The 21,748-nt window shown below is 43.0% G+C and overlaps 1 protein-coding gene across 1 annotated transcript in view; it reads left to right on the top strand.

Moving 5' to 3' along the window:
- CCDC91 (coiled-coil domain containing 91) overlaps positions 1-20,544 on the top strand; it is a 97,456-nt gene extending 76,912 nt beyond the window's left edge. The window contains exons 11-12 of the mRNA XM_056862740.1: positions 3,835-3,948; positions 20,410-20,544. Of these exons, the coding sequence (XP_056718718.1) occupies positions 3,835-3,948; positions 20,410-20,544 (249 nt within the window). The remainder of the gene's footprint in view (positions 1-3,834; positions 3,949-20,409) is intronic.
- The last annotated feature ends 1,204 nt before the right edge of the window (positions 20,545-21,748 follow it).

Below are 21,748 nucleotides of genomic sequence, written 5' to 3'. Positions count from 1 at the left end.
TATATTGCTTTATTTTTGTTAAGCCATTAAAAAAATCAATCGCATTCAACCATTAGCCATGTCTGAACAAAGTACATTGGGTTAAGGTTAAGGTAGTCCCCTCTTCAAGCACCAGGTCATTACTGACCCATGGGGTGATGTCACATCATGATGTTTACAAGGCAGACAATGTTTACAGGGTGGTTTGCCATTGCTTTCCCCAGTCATCTACACTTTACCCCCAGCAAGCTGGGTGCTCATTTTACCAACCTCGGAAGGATGGAAGGCTGAGTCAACCTTGAGCCGGCTACCTGAAGCCAACTTCTGTCAGGATCGAACTCAGGTTGTGAGCAGAGCTTTGACAGTAGTTCAGCAGTGTATGTTTGAGATAACTTGTTTCTATCTGATCCTTTCAAAGAATCAAATCAGTCTGGCTGGTCCCTTGTGTAACTCAATTATCAGCTTAATTCTGTTGCAAGCACTTCTCGTTGCCTGCATTCTTTGAGTGTTTCTTGTGTCATTCACTTAAATGCCTGAAATAGTGTCTTATATCTGACCTTATGAACTACAGTTTTATGTATCTTTGTAATATTTGGAACCTGCTTATGATTGAGGATTCTCAGTCCAGTCTGCCCATTAGTGAATTCCAGAGATTACACAGTTTAATTTAGGACACAGCTTTGTGGAAGAGGCGTACAATAACTTGAGGAAATGTTATTTACTCCCTACATCATAAAAAGGGCAAGAAAGAACGATGCTGAGAATGTTGAATGTTAAAATCTGCATCATTTTTATACTCATTATTTAGAGTTGGATATTAAATTGTAATACATGTTCATTAAACCTTCCATTAAAAAGGTTGGATCTAGACAACTTTTTCACTCAATCACGCACAGTTCCCCTCCTTGTCCTGATATGGCTTTTGTGGATGTTGGCCTCATGATCCCCAGCAATGCCTTTTTTGGTCATGAAAGGGGACTCCTCTTAATTTTTCACTCACAAAAAAGTTGGTTGGATCCAACCCTGTGTTCACAGTTTCTCCTGTCCTTGAGCAACTGCCTTAAGCCTAACTATCAACAGGTCATTTCATTACTAGGTTTGTCAGTCTTTCTTCACTATGGGCCAGTGGACCCCTGCATTTCTAGACACAGGGTTGTTTGGACGGTTACTTCAGTTATGCTTTGGTTCAAACATAATGGCAACTCCCATGTAAGAATATTGGAAGCTTACAGGCTAATTGCCTGGCAAACACACTCTGTGGAGCTTTCTGAGAGAACCTGCACCTCCATACAAAGGATATTCATGGATGATTATAGAGTTTCAGAAGAAGACTGCTACAATTATGCTCATCATTGCTGTGTACACAGTCCCCCTAAATGGAGGTACCAGAACAGCTCTATGTGTAAAAATGCAGGTAATCAGTGGGTTAGCCCCAGTAATCCATTCATAATGGGGTTGTGGATTTTGTTTCCCTTTCCCCAGCAGTCCTTTCTGTTTCCAGGAAAGTTGATTCCTGGGTCATGGGAATGCAAAGTCTAATGGCACTCCACACGGGAATGCTCTTGAAAAGGGTTCAGAAACTTAAATTTGTACAGAATGCTGCAGCCAACATGCCGACTGGAATTGGTCATAGGGACCATACCACTCTAGTCTTGTTTCATCTACACTGGCTCACAGTTTATCTCTGGGCCCAATTCAAGGTGCAGGCACTGACCTTTGGGTCCTACCTGGTTTGGGATCAGCATGCCTTAAGGGATTGCCTACTTCCATGTTAACCTATCCAACTCTTTTGTCTTCTGAGATCCTACTTCAGGTACTCTGCCTTCTGAGGTTAGGCGATCCAGAAGAGGGCCTTCTTGGTTTTGGCACCAACATTGCGGAATTCCTCCCCAGGGATATTTGTCTGTCCTCTAGAGGTGTTTACCATTTTTTTCCCAGTATTTTTCTGATCTGAGTTTATTGGACCTGAAAATTTTTGACAAGTTGAAAAAAGCTAAATACCCATACTGGTAAATGAGTTTTTTTCGGATTTCTGAAAATTTTCAGCTCTATTGAAGTTATGGGGAAATTTTGTTTGGGGGGGGGGCTCTGGGGAGGCTGTTTTTCAAGGTAGAGGCACCAAATTTGCACCATAGCTGCAGGTGTCTCTCCTTAGAAGAACTCCCAAGTTTGGGGAAGTTTAAGTCAGGGGTCCAATTGTATGGGCTCCCAAAGGCGATGCCCCGTCTATCCAAAGGAGTTGTCAGTTGTTTCCAATGGAAGATGGGGGGCTCTAGGCAAACTGGCCAAATAGGAATGCTCCAGCGAGCTCTCCCATTTGTCCCTTCAAGATTCCTCTCCTCTTCCCTCCTGTTGTTCTGGAAACCAGCCAAGGCAGGAAATTCGGATTTTGGCTTTTCACCTTCATCTGGATAGCTGGGAGGTTTTTTCGGTTCAGCATATCCAAATGCACCCCCCCCCCCAGTCTGTCCTCTTCTATCACTATCTTCAGCCAGCAGATAAAAACCTTTTTGTTTGAGCTCCCTCAGCAGCCTCTCTTTCCTGCTCTATGTTTTAATTTCCAGGTCTGTATTGTTATATATGTATAACTTTGGTTTTCAATCAGTTTTACGATTGTTCCATAATGTTCTCCTTCTAATTGTCAACGACCTTCTGTAAATAAATAACAGACACATGTACTATGAACGATTATACTGTAAATAAAGAGCCATCTGTACTCAGGGTCTGCACTGAAGGGGCAAAATAACCCTCCCCTCCCTCCTCCATTAGCATAGCTCTGCTGAGAAGGCAGTAGGAGGGGTGACTTGGCCCCTTTTCCCCAATTCAGTGCAGCCCTGGACCTGTATGACTGATAGTCCATGTGGTTCAATGACTCCCAAGAATCAACGTTTCAGGGGAGAGACAAAAAAAGGAAAGATCTATGCCTTTGTGCCCATGAATTGCTGAACCCAGCCTACCGATTGGTGTTCACTGGGGATCTGAATCCAGTTTTAGTGAAGTGGATCCTGGGGGAAAGCAATATTTGGAGCCGTTCGTTAAATATTTTGATGCCTCTTTAAATTATTTACGATTATGGTAAATTGTGAATCTTCTTGCCAGTACATGAAACCTCTAGATTATAATGCTGCTGTAAAGCCAGTAATGAGGTAATAACCATGTGTTGCAAAACAAAGGTATTTGTTTATTTTTCAGGAGACATTGAGAAATACTGTGGCCTATATAACCCACAGGTGACTTGGCTTTTGTCCCCTGGCTTCTTAGAAACTCTTCATTCGCAACAACATATTTACTGTGTGTTGTTTTAAAAAAAACTTCTAGCATAACTGGGAAGATCCAGGTTCCTAATTCTTCATCAAAAGGCAAATTAGCAGGTGCCAGATCTGCGTATGTTTAGTGGGTTCGGTTTACTGAGTTCTAAGTAGGACTCAAAATGCAAAGGATTCAGGTATTCGTATATGTAAAAGATGGCCCCCCTTTTATTTATTTGTTTAGAAAAATGTATTTTGCCTCTCCAGGAACCTGCCCAAGGCAGCTGTAGCTTTGTTTTCATGGAACATCTAAATTAGATATCATTAGAGAATACATCTACAGTTATAAGCCTAGCCTCTGGCTGGAGTAGAAATGTAAATAAATAAATAAAATAATTTGTTATAATTTTAGAGGGTTTTTAAAATAATCCCTGACCAGTATTGGAAGCAGAGAGCAGACTCTGCAGTCTGATGACCAAAGCAGCATTCTGCTGAGGCTGTGTTCTGTGGGGAGGAAAAGATATATCTGTGTGTTCCATCTTTCTGGAATTCTGAACTCAAATATACATGTAATATTAATCTCCAGTATTCTTGATTTTTACCATAGGAGACTATAAAGGCAGCAATCATAGAGGAGCAAAAGAAAAGTGAAAAAGCTGTCGAAGAAGCTGTGAGGCAAGCAAGGGACGAGCTAATGGAATATATCAAGGAGCAGAAAAGGGTAAGCACCACTCTTGTGCACAGTTGTGCCAACAGGTCACTCTTGAGGCCAGAGAGAAATCATTATTTCCAGGTCTCGGTCAGTTTAGAAGATGTATGGTTTATTTTCATTTAATATTGCCAATTAGCTGCTTGGGTAGCTGTCCTGGCATCACAGAGGGCATTGACACTTGCCAAGTGGTGTGACCCAGATTGCAGTAAGAGAGGCTGTTTGTCGAAATGTGCCAGATGATCACACCAGTACAGTTGTCAGGCTTCAGCAAAGACAACTTAGAAGCCACTCAACAGCAAGGATCGGCTGTCTTCATTAAAGAGGTGAAACGTTTCAGTGTAAACAGAACAAGTGTATGCTAAGCATCTCCCTTGTTATGGAGCTTCTTATTCTCTTCAGCATCTCAAACTATAATTGACTATGCTGGAATAATATACACTAAAAAGGGAGGGGGCAAAAACTCACGGGGGCACCTCATAACCCCTCCACTGCTATTTCCTCTTTCTATGCCCCTGACAAGCCTCCACAGCCTGTCCCCTTTCTCTGCTTCTTTCTGTTCCACCCATCAACAAATCTGTTGCCTTTTCTTCCCTCCTACCTACTTAACTACCCATTTTTTCTGGTTTCTTCCCCACCAGGTTCTCCTCTCCCCTTCCTTCCGTACCTCTTTTACCTGCTTAGGTCTCTTCCCCATCCTTGATTTTTAGTAATAGAAACCAAGACTTGGAAGGCTCAACAAATTGCAACCAATATCTCAGAACGTAGTCCTGTGAAATATTAGTGGACATGCATGTCTTAAAGCTACAGAAGCTGTTATTTTGGGGGTTTAAACCCCCCTCAGTTTTTAAAAAAATATTTCAGATTTGTCTACCTACCTGGGTCTTCCCTCAATTTGTAGAAACAACCCCTCTGTCTGTCCCTGGCCCCATTGTGTGGATTTTTTGATCAACACTCTGAACCCAGTTCAGGATTAGATGTAACAATGTGTTCCTAAAGTTCTTGTGCTGTAATCAAATACTTAAAGTATATATAATATACTTTTTAGTTGTCTACTGAATTTATTTCCTATTTTCAACATTTATTTTTTCCTACTTTTCTGACTGCAAAAATTATGATACATGTGCTTAAGGTGCAGCAGTTTGCATCTCTCTCTCTCTCTCTCTCTCTCTCTCTCTGTGTGTGTGTGTGTGTGTGTGTGTGTGTGTGTGTGTGTGTCTGTCTAATATTGGGTATATTTGTAATTTTGCAATTACAAAATTTTACGTTTTTTTACATTTTTAACATTTCATAAATACACCAAATCGTACTATTTTATATGCTAATTAAGTTATGAATGATGCCTTCTATGTTAATGCAAAAATAAATTTATACATGATACAAAAATATTGCTTATGTTTCAATTTTTCCCCTTTTTTATTTTAATTTTCCCTCTACTTTTTTATTTTAATTTTCCCTCTACTTTAATTTTTCCAGAAACCATATACATCTAGTTTCATCTCCCTTTCTTCAGGGATAATCCTGCCTTGTGCATGAAAAATCCCCAGTTAGGCTTTAGTGTGGTCAACATCAGTGCTAACAGCTTAATAGCAGTTAAGGGAAGACCATGGAATTAGGTCTAAGAAAAGAAGTTGTTATGGGGAGGAATTATGTTCATGACGCTGGACTCCCAACAGGGATTAACGCATTTTCCCTGCTCTCTCACCCGGGCACAACTGCATTCTTTCCCCAGTCTTGCAGATCATCTGCATGGGTTGTAGGTAGCAGTGAACTTACATGTCTGATGCATTGTGAAGTGATGCTAGACAGTGGGTGGTAGCAGTTGTTCTGCATGGTTCATTTCTTTGGCAGGAGATGGCAAAGGAGGGTGATGTGAAGACCCTGTGAACAAAGATGGAAAATGCACAATGCTTGTGACTTTTAAAGCCCCAAGGGCCATTCTTTTTTTCAGAATCCCTGTGACCTTATTGGTGGTTACCATCAGAATCCCTGTGACCTTACTGGTGCTTGCCATGGATTAAAAGCAAAGAGTTTTGAAGTTATTGGCTTGGTTTTTTCCGGCTTGATTGGTTTGTTGCACAGGCAACTTATACATGACCTGATTTTGAATGCCATTATAATGGCGGTGAGAGAGGTACATGAATTAAGAGCCTAAATACTGACCTGTATTGTTAAGACTCCAGCTGATGGCAGGAGAGCCACTTAAATTCGAAAAGGGCTCCTTAGTCAGGATGAAAGCTTCAGACATCGCTGAGTCAAGTGGCAGGACGTCCGCCGTTGTAGGATGACCTGGTTTTGCTTACTTATCTGTCATTCTTGCTAGCTGGTTTTTAAAAAGCCAAAAATGCCGTATCGCCCACAGTAAATGAAAGCCCACACTTCTCCGGAATTATTGCCGGAATGGCACATTAATGTACTTTCTGATGATCTGTGCGTCCTGTGAGAGGATAAACGAGCGCACTCAAAATCAAAATAGAATGACTGCCTGAGCCACAGTATATCCTGCTGAGCAGGCTAGTTAAACAAACTCCCCCAAAATGATGAAATGTTCGCAGTAATGGCTGCTTTTATGGCCTCAAGGTTCAGGACCTACCACAGCCAGCCAAAGTGAAGTTTTCCCTGTTGACTTTGACACTGGGCTTCCTTTAATAAAATTCTCTCTGTTTCCTGACAACAAAATGAATTGGAATAAACACTGAATCTGCCCTGGTGTACACAAGGGGCTCCAGCCAACTTCAGAACGACTTCAGACTTTCTAAATAATCCCCAGTTTATTTCTTCTCCTTTGACATGCACGCCCTTGTCACTTCTCCATCCTTCTAAATTTTAATGACAAAAGCTTGGCAGGGAATGTGTCAGTTGTAAGCAGAGTTTACTGTACTCATTTGTCCTCCCTTGTGAATTGTGCAGCTGTGTCTCATAACCTTCACAGAGAATTTGACCAAGCACACTCCCTGACTCATGTTTACCAAAATAACAGCACACATTTCCAATTCACAGCCATTTAGATGGTGGGGTTTTTTTTGGGGGGGGGGTTAACTTTTTCCTATTTTTCCCTCCCCCTACCCTGATTAGGAAGAAATTCAGGACAGTCTTTTTCATGGCTGGTGTCCTTCAAAGGAAAGATCACTTGAAGACTTGCTTTTGTGTATCTTTGTTTTAAACACACTTTATTTATAAAAACAATTACTTGCCATTTACGCATGGGATTTGCCACTCTCTAGATGCACATTTTCCCCATCTGAATTCTCAAAGCTCTGCATGGGGACTTATTGTTGAGTTTGGGGAATTTGGATGGGAAAAGTGCATCTAGAGAGTGGCAAATCCAAGCCAAAACCTCCCATGCGTAAATGCCCTATATGTTTGGATTTTAACCCCCTTTTAATTGGTAAGAAAAATAGCAGCCAGAAGAAAAAGTCCTCCAGATCCAGCACAGTCAGATTCATGTCAGGTTGTGTCCATAACAGCGCATTCCTGAAAGGAATGCCCGCGCCGGGCTTAGGAGGCAAACCACCAGCGTTGCCTCCTAAAGAGGTTTCAGCACAGCTGCCCAGCGCCAAAAACCCGTGCAACAGTCACAGGGTTGCACGGGAGATACGCCAGCTAAAAGCTGGCATATATTTGCAAAAATAAAAAGGGGCTTTCCCAAGCCAAAAGTGCTCGGGAGGCCTGCACCGTTACACCCCGGGAATGCCTCCCGGGGCGCCGGAACGCCTCCCGGCTTGCCGCTGCAGCCGGCGGTCGGGGAGCCGCTCCCCACCCTGCACATTGGCGCTGAGGCCACTAACGCCGACGTGCGCCCCTGCGCCGGAGGAGGCCATAGTCGGCCTCCTAAGGACTTTGGGCCCAATTTTCAGGAATGGGCCCTAAGTCTCTCTTTCTGGCATTCAGCACAGAAAGTATCAGACTTGCACTAGCTGAGGACCCAAAAACTCCCTGTTAGTTCAGTGGTTTCACCCGTGAATGCGAATGTTCTTTTTCATCACTGGATCCCCGCCCCACTTGAAATCTACTTGATAGGCAGTTCTGCATGCCTTTTCCCCCTTTGTTTACATTGTTTGACAAGCTAAAAACCAACTTTTAAAAAATACAGTTTCTTAAACGGTTGCTTATAGTTAGTTGTTAGTCAGCACTCTTGTTTTTTCACAACGGTTTTCATTTTGACCTCTGCCGGCCAATCTGATGTGTGCACATCCTTCTAGTCATCATCAGTCTTTACTAAGAGACTCATCTTCAGCTTTGTTTTCCTAATTTCAAACTCCCTTCACACATACCTGCAAGAGTGTCCCAAAGACACATCTTATAAGAGCATAAATATTGTGTGGCTGGATTACCTGTCAAGGTAGTTTATCACCACAAGAGCCAAGCCAACTGCTGTGGGATTCCTGCAGGGCCTTGGCATTGACCCAGGAGGGGGTGCCAGTCACCTCCTATGCCATAGATAGGTGAGAACAAACCAAGACTCTGTAGTCCATCAGTGCCCTCCTGTTTGTGCCACCCCAAGCAGCCAGTCAGGGGACTTGGCCAGGGAACCACTTCTGCTGCCCTGGGAATCTGTTACAAAGAGATGTTTCTGCAAGTTCCTTTTTAGGACACCCAGGATATCCGCTGCCTCATGTGATCTGGGTGGAAAGGAAAGAAAGAACTGTGTGTCACCCTAGTGACACCTAACCCCATAACACTGGATGATCTCTCCCAGTAGTGTCATGTAGATAGTGAACAACAGAGGGCCCTGAGAAACACCATCGCATAACTGATAAATAGCCTAAATGATGACCTTCTCTCTCTACCATGTGGTAACTGGTAGTAGACAGTTTCTGAACAAGGAGGTTGTATCTAAGTTGACTGGGCTGTATGTAAGTTGACTGGGAGCTTGCTGGGTGTAAAGTGTAGTCTACTGGGGAAGGCAATGGTAACACACACACCCGTAAGCATAGTTTGTCTAGTAAACATCATGATATGACATCACCCCATGGGTCAGTAATGCCCGGTGCTTGAACAGGGGACTACTTTTACCTTTATATTAGTAACCTCGGACACTCGTGTTTCTTCTAATTCCCCCATTCTTCTTGCCCACTAGAAACTGTCTCTGATGTGCTGCTTTCTGCTGACCCTAGCTGCTCGACATTATCCATTAAAGCCACAGTGATAGAATTTACTCCCAACTATACAGATTCAATTTTTATGTCCTTAAAACTTATCGTAAATGAAAAATATAGTACCTGTATACAGAATACCTATACTCATGTCATTCTCTGACATGTTTTTTGTTTCTATCATGGTGGGACCCAGGTTCTTTGGTAGAGTGGTTGGTGGGGTATAAGATACGAAAGGTTAAGAAACACTGACCTACATAAAACTGCTGGTAGAGGTCATTCAGTGCTATGGTGTTGGGCATCATCAGTATGTGAGCCAGCATGGAGTAGTGGTTAAAAGCGGTGGTTTGGAGCAATGGACTCTAATCTAGAGAGCTGGGTTTGATTCCCCACTTCTCCACATGAGAGGCGGAGGCTAATCTGGTGAACCGGGTTGGTTTCCCCACTCCTATACGTGAAGCCAGCTGGGTGACCTTGGGCTAGTCTCAGCTCTCTCAGTCCTACCTACCTCACAGGGTGTCTGTTGTGGGGAGGGGAGGGTGATTGTAAGCCGGTTTGATTCTCCCATAAGTAGTAGAGAAAGTCGGCATATAAAAACCAACTCTTCTTCTTCTTATACTACTACTACTACTATGTGGGTAACACACAGCTCTGTCCTTCCTTTCCACCTGGATCGTGAGGCAGCCGATGTCCTGAACCAGTGCATGGACATTTAATGGGCTGGGTGAGAGCCAAGAAACTCAAATTTGTTCCAGACCAGGGGGTTGTAAGGCTGTGAATGCTAGATGGTGTAGCATTCCCCTTCAAGGAATTGGTTCGCAGCTTGGGGGTACAGTTAAACCCAGACTGACAACGGAGAAGAAAATCTCCATGCTAGTACATAGCACCATTTCCCAGCTGCAGGCCTTCCTTGGTCTAGCCACAGTAATCCATGCACTAATCATCTCCAGATTTGATTACTGCAATGTGCTCTACCTGGGGCATTCTGTAGCTTGAAAGCTTCAACAGGTTCATAATAAGGGGGGGACAGTAAAATACTAGAAAACAGAAGGCTCAGCATACAAATTTAAAACAGAGAGTAAAAAAGGTAAAGGTCCCCTGTGCAAGCACCAGGTCATTCCTGACTCATGGGGTGATGTCACATCCCGACGTTTCCTAGGCAGACTTTGTTTACGGGGTGGTTTGCCAGTGCCTTCCCCAGTCATCTTCCCTTTACCCCCAGCAAGCTGGGTACTCATTTTACCGACCTCGGAAGGATGGAAGGCAGAGTCAACCTTGAGCCGGCTGCCTGAAACCAACTTCCGGCAGGATCGAACTAAGGTCGTGAGCAGAGCTTGGACTGCAGTACTGCAGCTTACCACTCCGCGCCATGGGGCTCCTTTAAACAGAGAGTAGCAGCTCCAAAAATTAAAAGGCTAAACAAAAGCAGGGGAAAGGGAGGGAGGAAAACAACAGAGAACCTAAGTAGAAAATTTACACCAGGTAAAGTTTTCATGGGCTGTACGTCAAAATGGCTGTGAGGAGGGCCCTGCACAGTTAAGGTGCCACAGCCAAGAAGGCTCTGTCTGTAGAATGCAGCCACCTTACTCCAGAACTTGGGGTGGAGGCACACAAATCAGGAAGATCTTAGCAAGCAGTGATTTCTATCAGGTTGTTCTTGGGAACGAAATGTAACTCACCCCTAAAGACCAGCCAAATTAAAAGTTTTCTGCCACCCTTCATAGCTGTATTACAGTTCAGGGCAAATAAACAGGACCGCAAATTCCCATTCCATTTTATTAAGAAAAGAAATCATACTGAAAAAATAAATATGTCAGTTATTTAAGGACCTTGTTTTCGAAGAACTGTTAAAAATTCTTACTGTGCAGCCTTTCACTATAATAACATTCTAGTTCATAATCCTGTTTCTGTTTTGAATTTTTCAAGATAATAGAGAAGGATAGCTGCAAATGGAAAAACAGGGCAGCTTGCCAAATTGGGGGGGGGGAGCAGGTTTAGAATGTGCTTGTGAAAAGATAAATGCTATTCAGAGTGCTGTCGTGCTAATGTGGGAGCGAGTTACTGCTCACCTTCAATATATTTTGTTCTTTTAAGCCAATGATTCATAATATCTGGAATGATTCCACCACCATCCCACTCTGTATTCTGAAATCCCCTTATCACCTCATCGGTGTTTGTTTCTTAAAGAATGCTACCTTAGGGCAACGTTCTCTCGTGAGATTTGTTATCTTTATATGTGATGCATCCTTTGCTACCAACGATTGGTTTTCTTGACCTTCAGCAGGGTTCAAATTGGAATTGGCCTATCTTCCACTCAGCAGTCTATTTTATCAGATGCAAACCTGGCTGCTGTCGTTTTGTTTTTTTGCTCTTCTGCCTTTATTATTAGATTGCAGTGATGGGCTGAGCGCAAGCCTGACCTTCATGAACTGCTTGGAAGTTTTTCTGCTGGTTCCATAAATCAGTCGCTCAAATTTTATTGTGTATAATGGTATAGTTCCAGAGCTACAGCAGTTACTTTCATCTATCAGCTTTGCACCATCAAGATACAGGGCTTGACTTAACCAAATTCCAAAAAGCTGGGGTGTCCAGAATACATTAGATTCTCATTACCGTATTTGGGGTGGGTGGAGGGGGATACATTTTATCCTGAGCAGCATGTCCATGTGCCTGATTTAGAAGGCATTGTTAGATAGCAGTTCTCAGCAAATGTTCCACAATTGGGGAATTCCCTCACTCAAGTTTGAGCACTATAATTCTGCTTTATCTGGCTGGGCTTTTTGATTAGGACTTCGACTTGACAGTGTTGATTGCGCTTTGAAGAGCAGCTGCCCCAAAACAACTATTCTGCTCCATCCAGAGCCAGCGTGGTGTAGTGGATAAGAGTGGTGGTTTGGAGCGGTGGACTCTGATCTGGAAAACCGGGTTTGATTCCCCACTCCTCCACATGAGCAGCGGAGGCTAATCTGGTGAACTGGATTTGCTTCCTCACTCCTACACACGAAGTCAGCTGGGTGACCTTGGGCAAGTTACAGCTCTGTTAGAGCTCTCTCAGCCTCACCTACCTCACAGGGTGTCTGTTGTGGGGAGGGGAAGGGAAGGTAATTGTGAGCCGGTTTGAGTCTCCCTTAAGTGGTAGAGAAATCGGCATATAAAAACCAATTCCTCTTCTTCTTCTTCATCCTCTGTGGAAAGGTGAACAATTGTAAAGACCTGTTATCAATAACTTTGTCTATCCCCAGACAGCCACATCCTGAATCCTCAAAGTGTTCAATATGTTAAGCAACCATATGGAATAGCTTCTGAGAACTAGACTGTTTGCTAGTAAGAGTAATTAATGACTAACTGAGCCAATAACCATTGACCAGACTTTTCCCTTTGGGAAACAAAACAAGTGTGAGAACCAGTGGTCACTTTTCTCTCAAAGGCCATGAAATCATCACCATTTGTGAAACTTCAAGATTCGAGTCCAGTAGCGCCTTAAAAACCAACAAGTTTTTCAGAGAATAAGCTTGAAAGTTTATGCCTCCTTTGGAAGTTTCTGCCCGGGAAGTCTTGTTGGACCTGAAGTTACTACTGGACTCAAATCTTGCTCTTCAGGCCAGCACGGATATCCACCTGAAACTACCTTCATTATAAAATTTACAATCTTCCTTGTAAAACTTGTATTCCATTGAAAGTCCATTACAAAATTTAAGAAGGATCCTCAGCTATAATGTATCACTTGTTCATTGTTTCTGAGGTGAAAACATCTTCCAGGTCTGTTCTTTCTATTATTTGAAAGACTATATTATTTTATTCACCTTGTTTATAAAAGAGCTGGCTAAAAAAATGCAAGGGTGTATTTCAGTCTCACAATTGGGGATCTCCATTTCTTTTCCTCTTTTCTGTGCTTCAGTATGACTGAACAAAAAAAAAGAGAGAGATTGTCCTTGCTCTTCTTGTTCCTAAGTGTTTGGCTTGGCATTGGATGTAGGGCCTCAGCTACAAGCTTGACGTGCCAGCGACTGACTGCGGTGGTCAAACTCAAAGATTTAATTTCAGAAAGCGTGTTTATCTTTTCCCAGAGGCTACGTTAATGATAGTCCTCCCAGCCCGGCATTTTACCACCAACACATGTTAGCTGACCTCTTTTTCCAGAGTTTTTGAAGAATGTGGTGTCGCTTTGAGTGCTTTTAAATAGCCTCCTCTCTGGTCGCTTCAGACTCTTCCTCATTGTTGCGCCTCGTTCCCGCCCTCCCGAGCACTTTAAGACCAAAAGCAATAAATATCATGTTTGACTGTTGGCCCGTCCAAATTTGGGAGTAAAAGTTCTTGCAAGGAGTTGTGTAACCAATCTGCAGTCAGAGAGATTGGTATCGAACCTGAATGATCAAAGCGTTGTCAACATCAGACACCGCAGAACACAGATGGGTCCAACTGATACATATAAATGAGGTCCCAAGAGTTGGATTTTGTCGTTGCCCGTTCTCGGCATGACCTTATGACCACCACGCCAATGCCAAGAGTGACAGTGCGGGTGAGGTCACGGAGAGTTCCTGAGCTCAGTTTCCTGCTCGTTCAGCTAGGCCTGTCTTGTGGCTTTCATAGGATTAAAGAAACATTTACGTTGAGGTTCTAGGAGCATTTTCACGCTGCCGCTTGCCCCAGCTCAAAAAGCAATGTAAACCCAGAAGATTAAGTAAGGGATTTGAGAGAAGTTGTAGTGTAAGATGAGTTGGTGCACCTGGCTCTCCTTGGACAAGGCCTAGGGAAGCTGTGCCCGGTGTGTACCGATAGCAAGAGAAATGAGCTTTCAGGCTTTTCGTATCTAAAAAAATTCATATGGCTATTTGGAAATGTGGCCTCAGTGAGATAGTGGTAGCATCACTTGGTCAATATTACTGAAACTGGATTTCTGCATACAAATTTGCAGGCAAGTTTCCAAGGTCCCCCCCCCCCCCACTTTTTTATTCTGCAGAAATCTTTGGGTAGTTAGCTCTGCATATCTGTAACTTATCTAAAATGTTCTGTAGGTTAGCAACCTCCAGGTGGTGGCTGGAAATATCTTGGGATTACAACTGATCTCCAGGCAACAGAGATCAGTTCATCTGGGAGCCAGCGTGGTGTAGTGGTTAAAAGCATTGGTTTGGAGCGGTGGACTCTAATCTGGAGAACCGGGTTTGCTTCCCCACTCCTCCACATGAAGCCAGCTGGGTGACCTTGGGCTTGTCACAGCTCTCTTAGAGTTCTCTCAGCCCCACCTACCTCAAAAGAGTGTCTGTTGTGGGGAGGGCAAAGGAAGGTAATTGTAAGCCAGTTTGATTCTTCCTTAAGTGGTTGAGAAAGTCAGCATATAAAAGCCAACTCTTCTTCTTCTTCTGGAGAAAAATGGCCACTTTGGAAGGTGGACTGTATGGCATAACACCTCATTGAAGTCCCTCCCCTCCCAAACCCCACCCTCCTCAGGCTCCACCCCCAAAATCTTTAGGTATTTCCCAACCTGTAGCTTGCAACCCTAGCTGTGGTGGTTTTTCTTTTTAACTTTTTACAAAGTTAGGGAGGGAGGGAAAATATATAAAATCTTAATTGGGCTTTTCATTTTTTATGCAAAACACTACCATTAGAAAGTGTGACACAGCTTTCCCGAAAGATGCACTTCAGGAGTTGGCCAAAGACATTTTGGATCTTTTTCACCTGAACCTTTAGACCTGTGCCACCCATGTTATGTCCAAAGCTTCTTTCGAGAGTCTTCTCAGTCTTAAAAATGTCCTGCCATTCTACATAAAAGGGTGCTGTTCAAGAAGTGTAATGCCAACTCCTCGGGTACTCAGAGCAAGTCAGACAGTCCTTGGGATCTCTGTACAGGTAGCCATATCTAGAAATCTCCCTTGCAATACTCGTTCCCACAGTGCCATGCCCCACACTTCCAACAAGGTGCGTCCCCACTGTTCCACTTGCTCTAGGGTTGCCAACCTCAAGGTACTAGCTGGAGATCTGCTATTACAACTGATCTCCAGCCAATAGAGATTTGTGTACTAAGAAATGTCCCCTGTCCCCCGACCACCTGGGGTTTTCCATCTTACTGACAGAATTGTTTACTCCTATGGCTTGCAATAAAATACTCCAGCGTGGGTGAATCTTGACATTAACCAAGCAGTAAATTGTCATGGTCCATTTGTGTCAGTTTTAAGCTTGCTGCTTAAAATGGCGGTCTTACACTGCAATCCTATGCAGAGTTTCTCCAGTCTAAGCCACTGAAATCAATGGGCATAGATAGGAGAGACGCTGCAAAGGATCACACTTATGCTTATTCACAAATGGAACCTCCAGTTTTCATTTTAAGCAGCAAGCTGACCAGCCCCTTGCTGCTAGGAGATCTGCATGGAAGGAAGGACTCCAGCCTTCTATTTATATGATGCTAAAATACTTAAATACCGCCTTTCTTCACATACAGAGGACTCATAGTGAATCTTCCTGGCAAACAGTTTAACTGCCGGTCCGTTTCTTTCTCAGGCAGGCAATGGCTTCCTGCACGGAAGCTGTTCAGACCACCACGCCAAGCAGCGCTCAGAGGTACATTCCCACGCCTGCTGGTGGGCCGGTGAGCTTCTTTGCACACCGCTCCTGTACCACTTGTTTGAGCATAGTGCAAATGTACAATGGATAGCTCTGGACGGAGGGTAGGTTCAGGTCCCGTCCTGAGACCTTTCTGGAAAAACAGGATTTTGCAGGTGCAGAAAAAACTGCTTGCGTTTAACTTTGTTTCCGTAAAACAAGCTAGAAGAATAGTTCAGTAGCTGCAGCGTGGCAGCGTCCTTGTCCCATTAGCAACTCCTACGGCTTGCTGATATATTTTTCTGGCCTGGTTTTGTATATTTTTTCTTCTTTCACTCTTAAGCTAGGTATACATTTCATTTTCCAGGTTTTTGTAAAGAAAAACACGGGAAAATAAGATAAATGGGAGAATTGTTCTGTAATATTTGACTTTGGGATTTTAAAACATATTTCTTGACTGGAGTGCCAGTGAACTCAAGAGCAACCATTTCCTTTCCTCAGTAACCCTGTGGCGTCTCATGTATTTCCTCCGAAGCATCCGCCGCTGTCAGAGGCAGGATACTGTTTATGCCCTCCAATATCTGACTTCAGAGAACAGGTCTACTTCTGTTCCTCCACTGAGGGGGTAGTTCATAGAGTGTTGAATGAAACAAGCCACTTCCAGCCGGGAAGGGGGGGGGACTGCAGCATCGGCAGGTCCTTTCCCCTGTGACTCTTAACTTCAAAAGCCTAGAAACCAATCTTTTACATTTTGTTACAGTGAGAACTTTTTTTTTCTTGACTCATGGGCCTTCTGGGAGCCACGCCAACGCCCTCCGCCCTGAGCCACTCCATCTCCTGGGGCCCACATAACCATACTGGCTTTTTGCCTGGGTCCATCTTGATTTTTCTTGGATCAAATCTCTTAAAATGTTCTTGGAGAATGGAAAAGACATTTGACAGAATTGCGAAGTGCCTTTCTTAGTATATCAGGCCTTTTGACCAGATTTCTGAAATCTGTGAGTTTTACAATTGTGTCACATGTAAAGCATTGGTGAAACACACACGCCAATGTATTTGGGCCTTAAGTGGTGAGTACAAAGGGGTGATGCAATTGAAGGAAGTGGTAAATCCCCAGTGAGAGCCAGCATGGTGTAGTGGTTAAGGTGTTGGACTGTGTGTGTCAAGTGCCGTCAAGTCGCAGCCGACTTATGGCGACCCCTTTTGGGGTTTTCATGGCAAGAGACTAACAGAGGTGGTTTGCCAGTGCCTTCCTCTGCACAGCAACCCTGGACTTCCTTGGTGGTCTCCCATCCAAATACTAACCAGGGCTGATCCTGCTTAGCTTCTGAGATCTGACGAGATCAGGCTAGCCTGGGCCATCCAGGTCAGGGCAAGGTATTGGACTAGGACCTGGGACACCCAGGTTCAAATCCCCATTCCGCCATGAGAAACCCAGGTTCAAATCCCTACTCATGCCATGGAAGTTTGCTGGGTGACCTTGGGCCAGTCACACCCTCTCAGCCCTGACCCTGGTTAGTATTTGGATGGCTGACCGCCAAGGAATGCCAGGATCGTGGCACGGAGGCAGGCAATGACAAACCATCTCCAAGGGTCCCTTGCCTTGAAAACCCTACAGGGTCGCCCTAAGTCAGCTGTGGCTTGATGGCAAAAAAGAGTCTCCAATATACTGTTCGTGTTGTGTAGCTGTTAGTTAGCATGTCAGGCAAAGACTGGTAGGAACCAGCTTCAGTCCATGATGATAATTTGATGATTTTGAGCCAGTTGTGCACTCTCAGCCGAACTTATCTCACAGGGTTGGTTGAAGAGTTAAATGGAAGAGGGGGATACATTGCCATGAGTTCCTTGAAAGAAGGAGAGGTAAAAATTGGGGGAAAGAGATCACAGGTGGATCCCATTAGAAAAGCGATGGTATGGGGCATCTTTGCACCTTCAGTTGAAAGGTCTTAACATTAAGTAGTGGTCAGCAGTTGGCAGCATCCAGCCCGCATATGATTTCCCCTCAGCACCATCTATCCTCTCCGTTGCCAAAAAGGAAGCAAAAGAGACACCAGTGAGAGGAGGAGGAGGAGGTTTGGCAGACTGGCTGGCCAAAAAAGGTATTTGCACATCCTTTCTAACCACATTTAGGCTACACAACATTTCCTAGGCAAGAATTTAGGAAGAACAGGAAAAAGTAGGAGCCTCAAGAAAGCCAATGGTTCAAACGGTTCTTATACAGCTTTCTGGTTTGTTTGATTTAATTAATTATTTACTTCATTTCTACTCCATCCTTCCCCCCCCCAAGGGGGTCCAAAGCCCCTTACATCATTCTCGTCTCCTCCATTTTATCTTCCCAACAACCCTGTGCCGTAGGTTAGGTTGAGAGACTGTGACTGGTCTCTCAGCAGCCTTCAATGGCAGAATGGGGGCTTGAGCCTGGGTTTCCCAGATCCTAGTCTGAGTTTCTAACCACTACACCACGTTGGCTCCAACACACATCAGCACTGGCTTCCTTGTGATTTTAATGCAGACCAGCAGAAAGATCCCCTTCCAGGAACGCATGTGTATCTGCCAGGATGGTAGTGTAGAGACAACAGAACATGTGATATTTGATTGTAGGATTTACTGTTTGTGTTTAATTTGGCAAGAATTGATACTACCCCTTTTGGCTAGCCTTTCAACCTGTCAAAGATCCATTCAATTAATGAAAATACTTTCTGACAGCAATAATGAGATAACTTATAAAGTCGCCGAATACGCAAGGCTAGGTATGAAGCATAGAAGCACTTGGTCTAATTCTGATAAGGGAAGTGGAACATATCACTGAATGGGTAATATGAAGTAAATACCTAACTTTATTATGAACGTTTTATCCTAAATAGTGTTTTATGAACAGATGAATGGCTATATTTTATCCTTTTAATCATGTTAATTCTTTTGAATATTTGCTTTGCTGATCAATGACCATAATAAATCAAATTGACTGATGCAGACCAGAAGGGCGACATTTTGGTTTCACTGATACGTTTTCATAATATAGAGAGGAGAGCGTCGATCAGTTCATTACGAACTCTGGAGCATAATAGTTCGGTTTGGGTTTTTGTTTTGTTTCGTTATATACCTGAAGAGATTAAAAGGCTATCTTTCGAGTGTTCTCCTTGCTTAGGAAGGCCCTTCCCTCACTTTTATGCGCATGGTTAAGACTTAGGGTTGCTAGCGCTGGGTTGGGAAATACCTGGAGATTTATGGTGCGGAACCTGAGGAGGGCGGGGTTTGGGGAGGGGAGGGACTTCAATGCCATAGAGTCCAGTGGCCAAAGTGGCCATTTTCTCCAGCTGAACCGATCTCTATTGACTGGAGATGAGTAGTAATAGCAGGAGATCTTCAGCTATTACCTGGAGGTCGGCAACCCTACTAAGACTACTCTTTTTCAAACGGCCACTTTAGCAATTCCTGATTTTAGTTAACTGCGCCCTGGATATTTTCTTGCCAACTATCCCCAGCTTCTCTGGCATTTGTTTTGATTTAGTTTTCCTTTTGTGTTAATGTCATGGTATGAACTTGTATTTTTATTTTGTTGTTAGCCACGTTGAAGCCAAAAGGAGAAATAATAAGCTTTTAGAATAAATGCATAAATGTAGGAGTTGTTGACCCTGACGAGGACACAATAAAACTTCTCCCCTCAGTGCAGGAAGTGCCAACCCCAGCTGGGAACTTGGAGATCCACCCAGTCATGTGGTCAGTTTGAAAGAAGCAGCAGAATCATCTCAGAACCATAAATCCTACTGTTGCATAGGCAGAGGCTGAATAAAAAAATGACCAAAGAAACGAGGGTGAATACTGTCACTTCAGAGGACATCGACAGAACTAATATTTTGGGATTCAAGGCACCAATGTCCATTTGTTAAGACCGCTTCATGAAATGCAATTCACTTTGGGGTAAAAATGAAAGATGGTATGAAAGAACAGTGTTAAGAATTGTCTTGCCTTCAGCTCTTGTGATACATTGCAGAGGTTCACAGACATTGGCAACAGCTGGTAGGAAGTATGAAACTCTCAAAACATTTCATTAAATGTGGAGATAAACCACCTTCTGTGTTTTGACAGTTTATACATTACTAAAATTCCTTTCGACCATATTTGGGCCGTTTTTTTCTAAAGTGCATTCATTTACAATATTTTGTCAGAAGCGGAGGTAAATGTTGAAATGTTTTGTTCGCTGTATTTTGGAAAAAAAATGTTTTATGGAAGTTCAAATCTAATGGGCAAGTCAGCTGAGCTGGGCTATTTCAGTGGAACTTTTGGAATGCCTCAGATACTGCAAGTCAACATGCTGCTCGTTGGTCATCACAAATCAATGAAAATTAACAGGAAAAGCCCAAATTACAAGGGCAATTCAACTAGAAATCCTTAAATACTGAAGAATTTATACTAAAGGGAATTCAGTAATGAAAGAGAATGCTGGAACAAAGCACATCTATTTTAAAATTTTAATAAAAGGTAAATCCTTCTTAAAAGTTTACATCTTGCTCTCTTACATAAGAAATTTAATATCAGTGTATCATTGGCATGGGAAAATCCAGTTGTTAATCTGTGACATTATCCCTAATCAAAATGCAGAAATGTCTAGCAGTAATCTAAAGCAATGCCTCCTTAATGACTGAGGACACTTCTATGTGGATAAAATCTTTGCCAGGCTTATTTGAAGATGGAAAGAAATCAGCCATGTGATGATGCTATACAATATGTATCATGAACTGTTTTAGTATGATCAAGCGTTTAGGATAAATAGTTTTCATGATCTGTGTGAATACCGATTGCTTTCCTAAGTATGTTTTTTTTCCCCCTCTCCCGACAGCTTGATCAAGTTATCCGTCAACGTAGCCTATCCAGTTTGGAACTGTTCCTCTCATGTGCGCAGAAGCAACTGAATACTTTACTACAGGACGAACCTCCAACTACAGCTGCAGAACAAACTTGCCTTCTCCCTTAAGCTGATTTTATGAAGCTACCAGTCCAAATGCTGCAGATGATCTCTCTAAGACTTTGGGGATTTGGTTATTGATTCAGGATCAATCAGGTGGCCTAATTAGTCGTTGTATGTTTTCAAGATCAGTCTGTTATCAGCTTTGATATAAGTCTAATCGAACAATACAGTCAGAAATGATCAGGGTTACAATGATAACCTGGTTTCGTGCATTTTCAGAATGGCCCAGTAGTGTTCCAGTTTTTTTTTTCTTATTTAATATTTGTATTAAAATGAATGCAAAAAATAGAGCTCTTAATGATCCCCATTTCGTTCAGACAGAAAGTTGTCACATGCTGACTTATATTCTGATTTTAAAAATTATTAAATGTACAAAAATATATATACCAGTGTGACATACTATCCTTAACCCCTACCCATTTCTACTTGTGTGCCTTACAGTGCATTTCTAAGGAGAGTTACTCCAGCCTAAGCCCATTCATTTCAATGGGCTTAGACTGGAGTAGCTTTCCTCAGGAATGCACTGTTAGATTACTTTGATGGGAAAGGGTATGTCCTCCAGTTCTGAAACTTTCAAAGTTTAACTCCCTCTACACTCTAATGGGAATTATGAATAATATTAAAGATGCTGGCATATAAGGTAGTTTACAGAAGGCAGGTTTAACATAAAAATATGGATTTTATATTCTTCTTTGGAAAAAGTGGTGGTTAGCTTGCTGGAAGATGATATACCTTCACAGGCAAACATTGAGGTTGTTATATGAAAAATCTAGAGAAATACCATTTGTCTTGTTCTTAACTCTTAGTATCAGCTTTCTCTGTGACTGGGGTCCTTATTCTTAACTAGCCAGTCTGTATCAGAGACAGAAGGCGGTATGAGCATCCTCTCTTAATATTGACAGCTAAACATTGTCTGTTGCTCAAAATAACATGCAAACATTAATCTGGATCCACTCATCTAGTGGCCAGGTCTCCAACTCTTCAGGTTCCTCAGGGCACAGAGCTACCGTTTTTCTGACCACTCTAAAACATGCTTGACCCTATGTGAGGTGAAAAAAATTCCCTCCCTCAGCATTCCATTCACTCTGTAAAATCCCACTGGATGTTACCAAGGCCTCCAAAGCTGCCCATAATTTGGGAGAAGATTGGCTGTTGACACAAGGGGCTGGATAACCTCATGTTCGTCACACTGTCCCTCTGAGGAATCTCA

The sequence above is a fragment of the Euleptes europaea genome, chromosome 17 (genome assembly GCF_029931775.1).
Source record: "Euleptes europaea isolate rEulEur1 chromosome 17, rEulEur1.hap1, whole genome shotgun sequence".
Classification (NCBI taxonomy): domain Eukaryota; kingdom Metazoa; phylum Chordata; class Lepidosauria; order Squamata; family Sphaerodactylidae; genus Euleptes; species Euleptes europaea.
The sequence above is the reverse complement of the archived record's forward strand: the minus strand, read 5'-3'. Positions and strand labels throughout refer to the sequence as shown.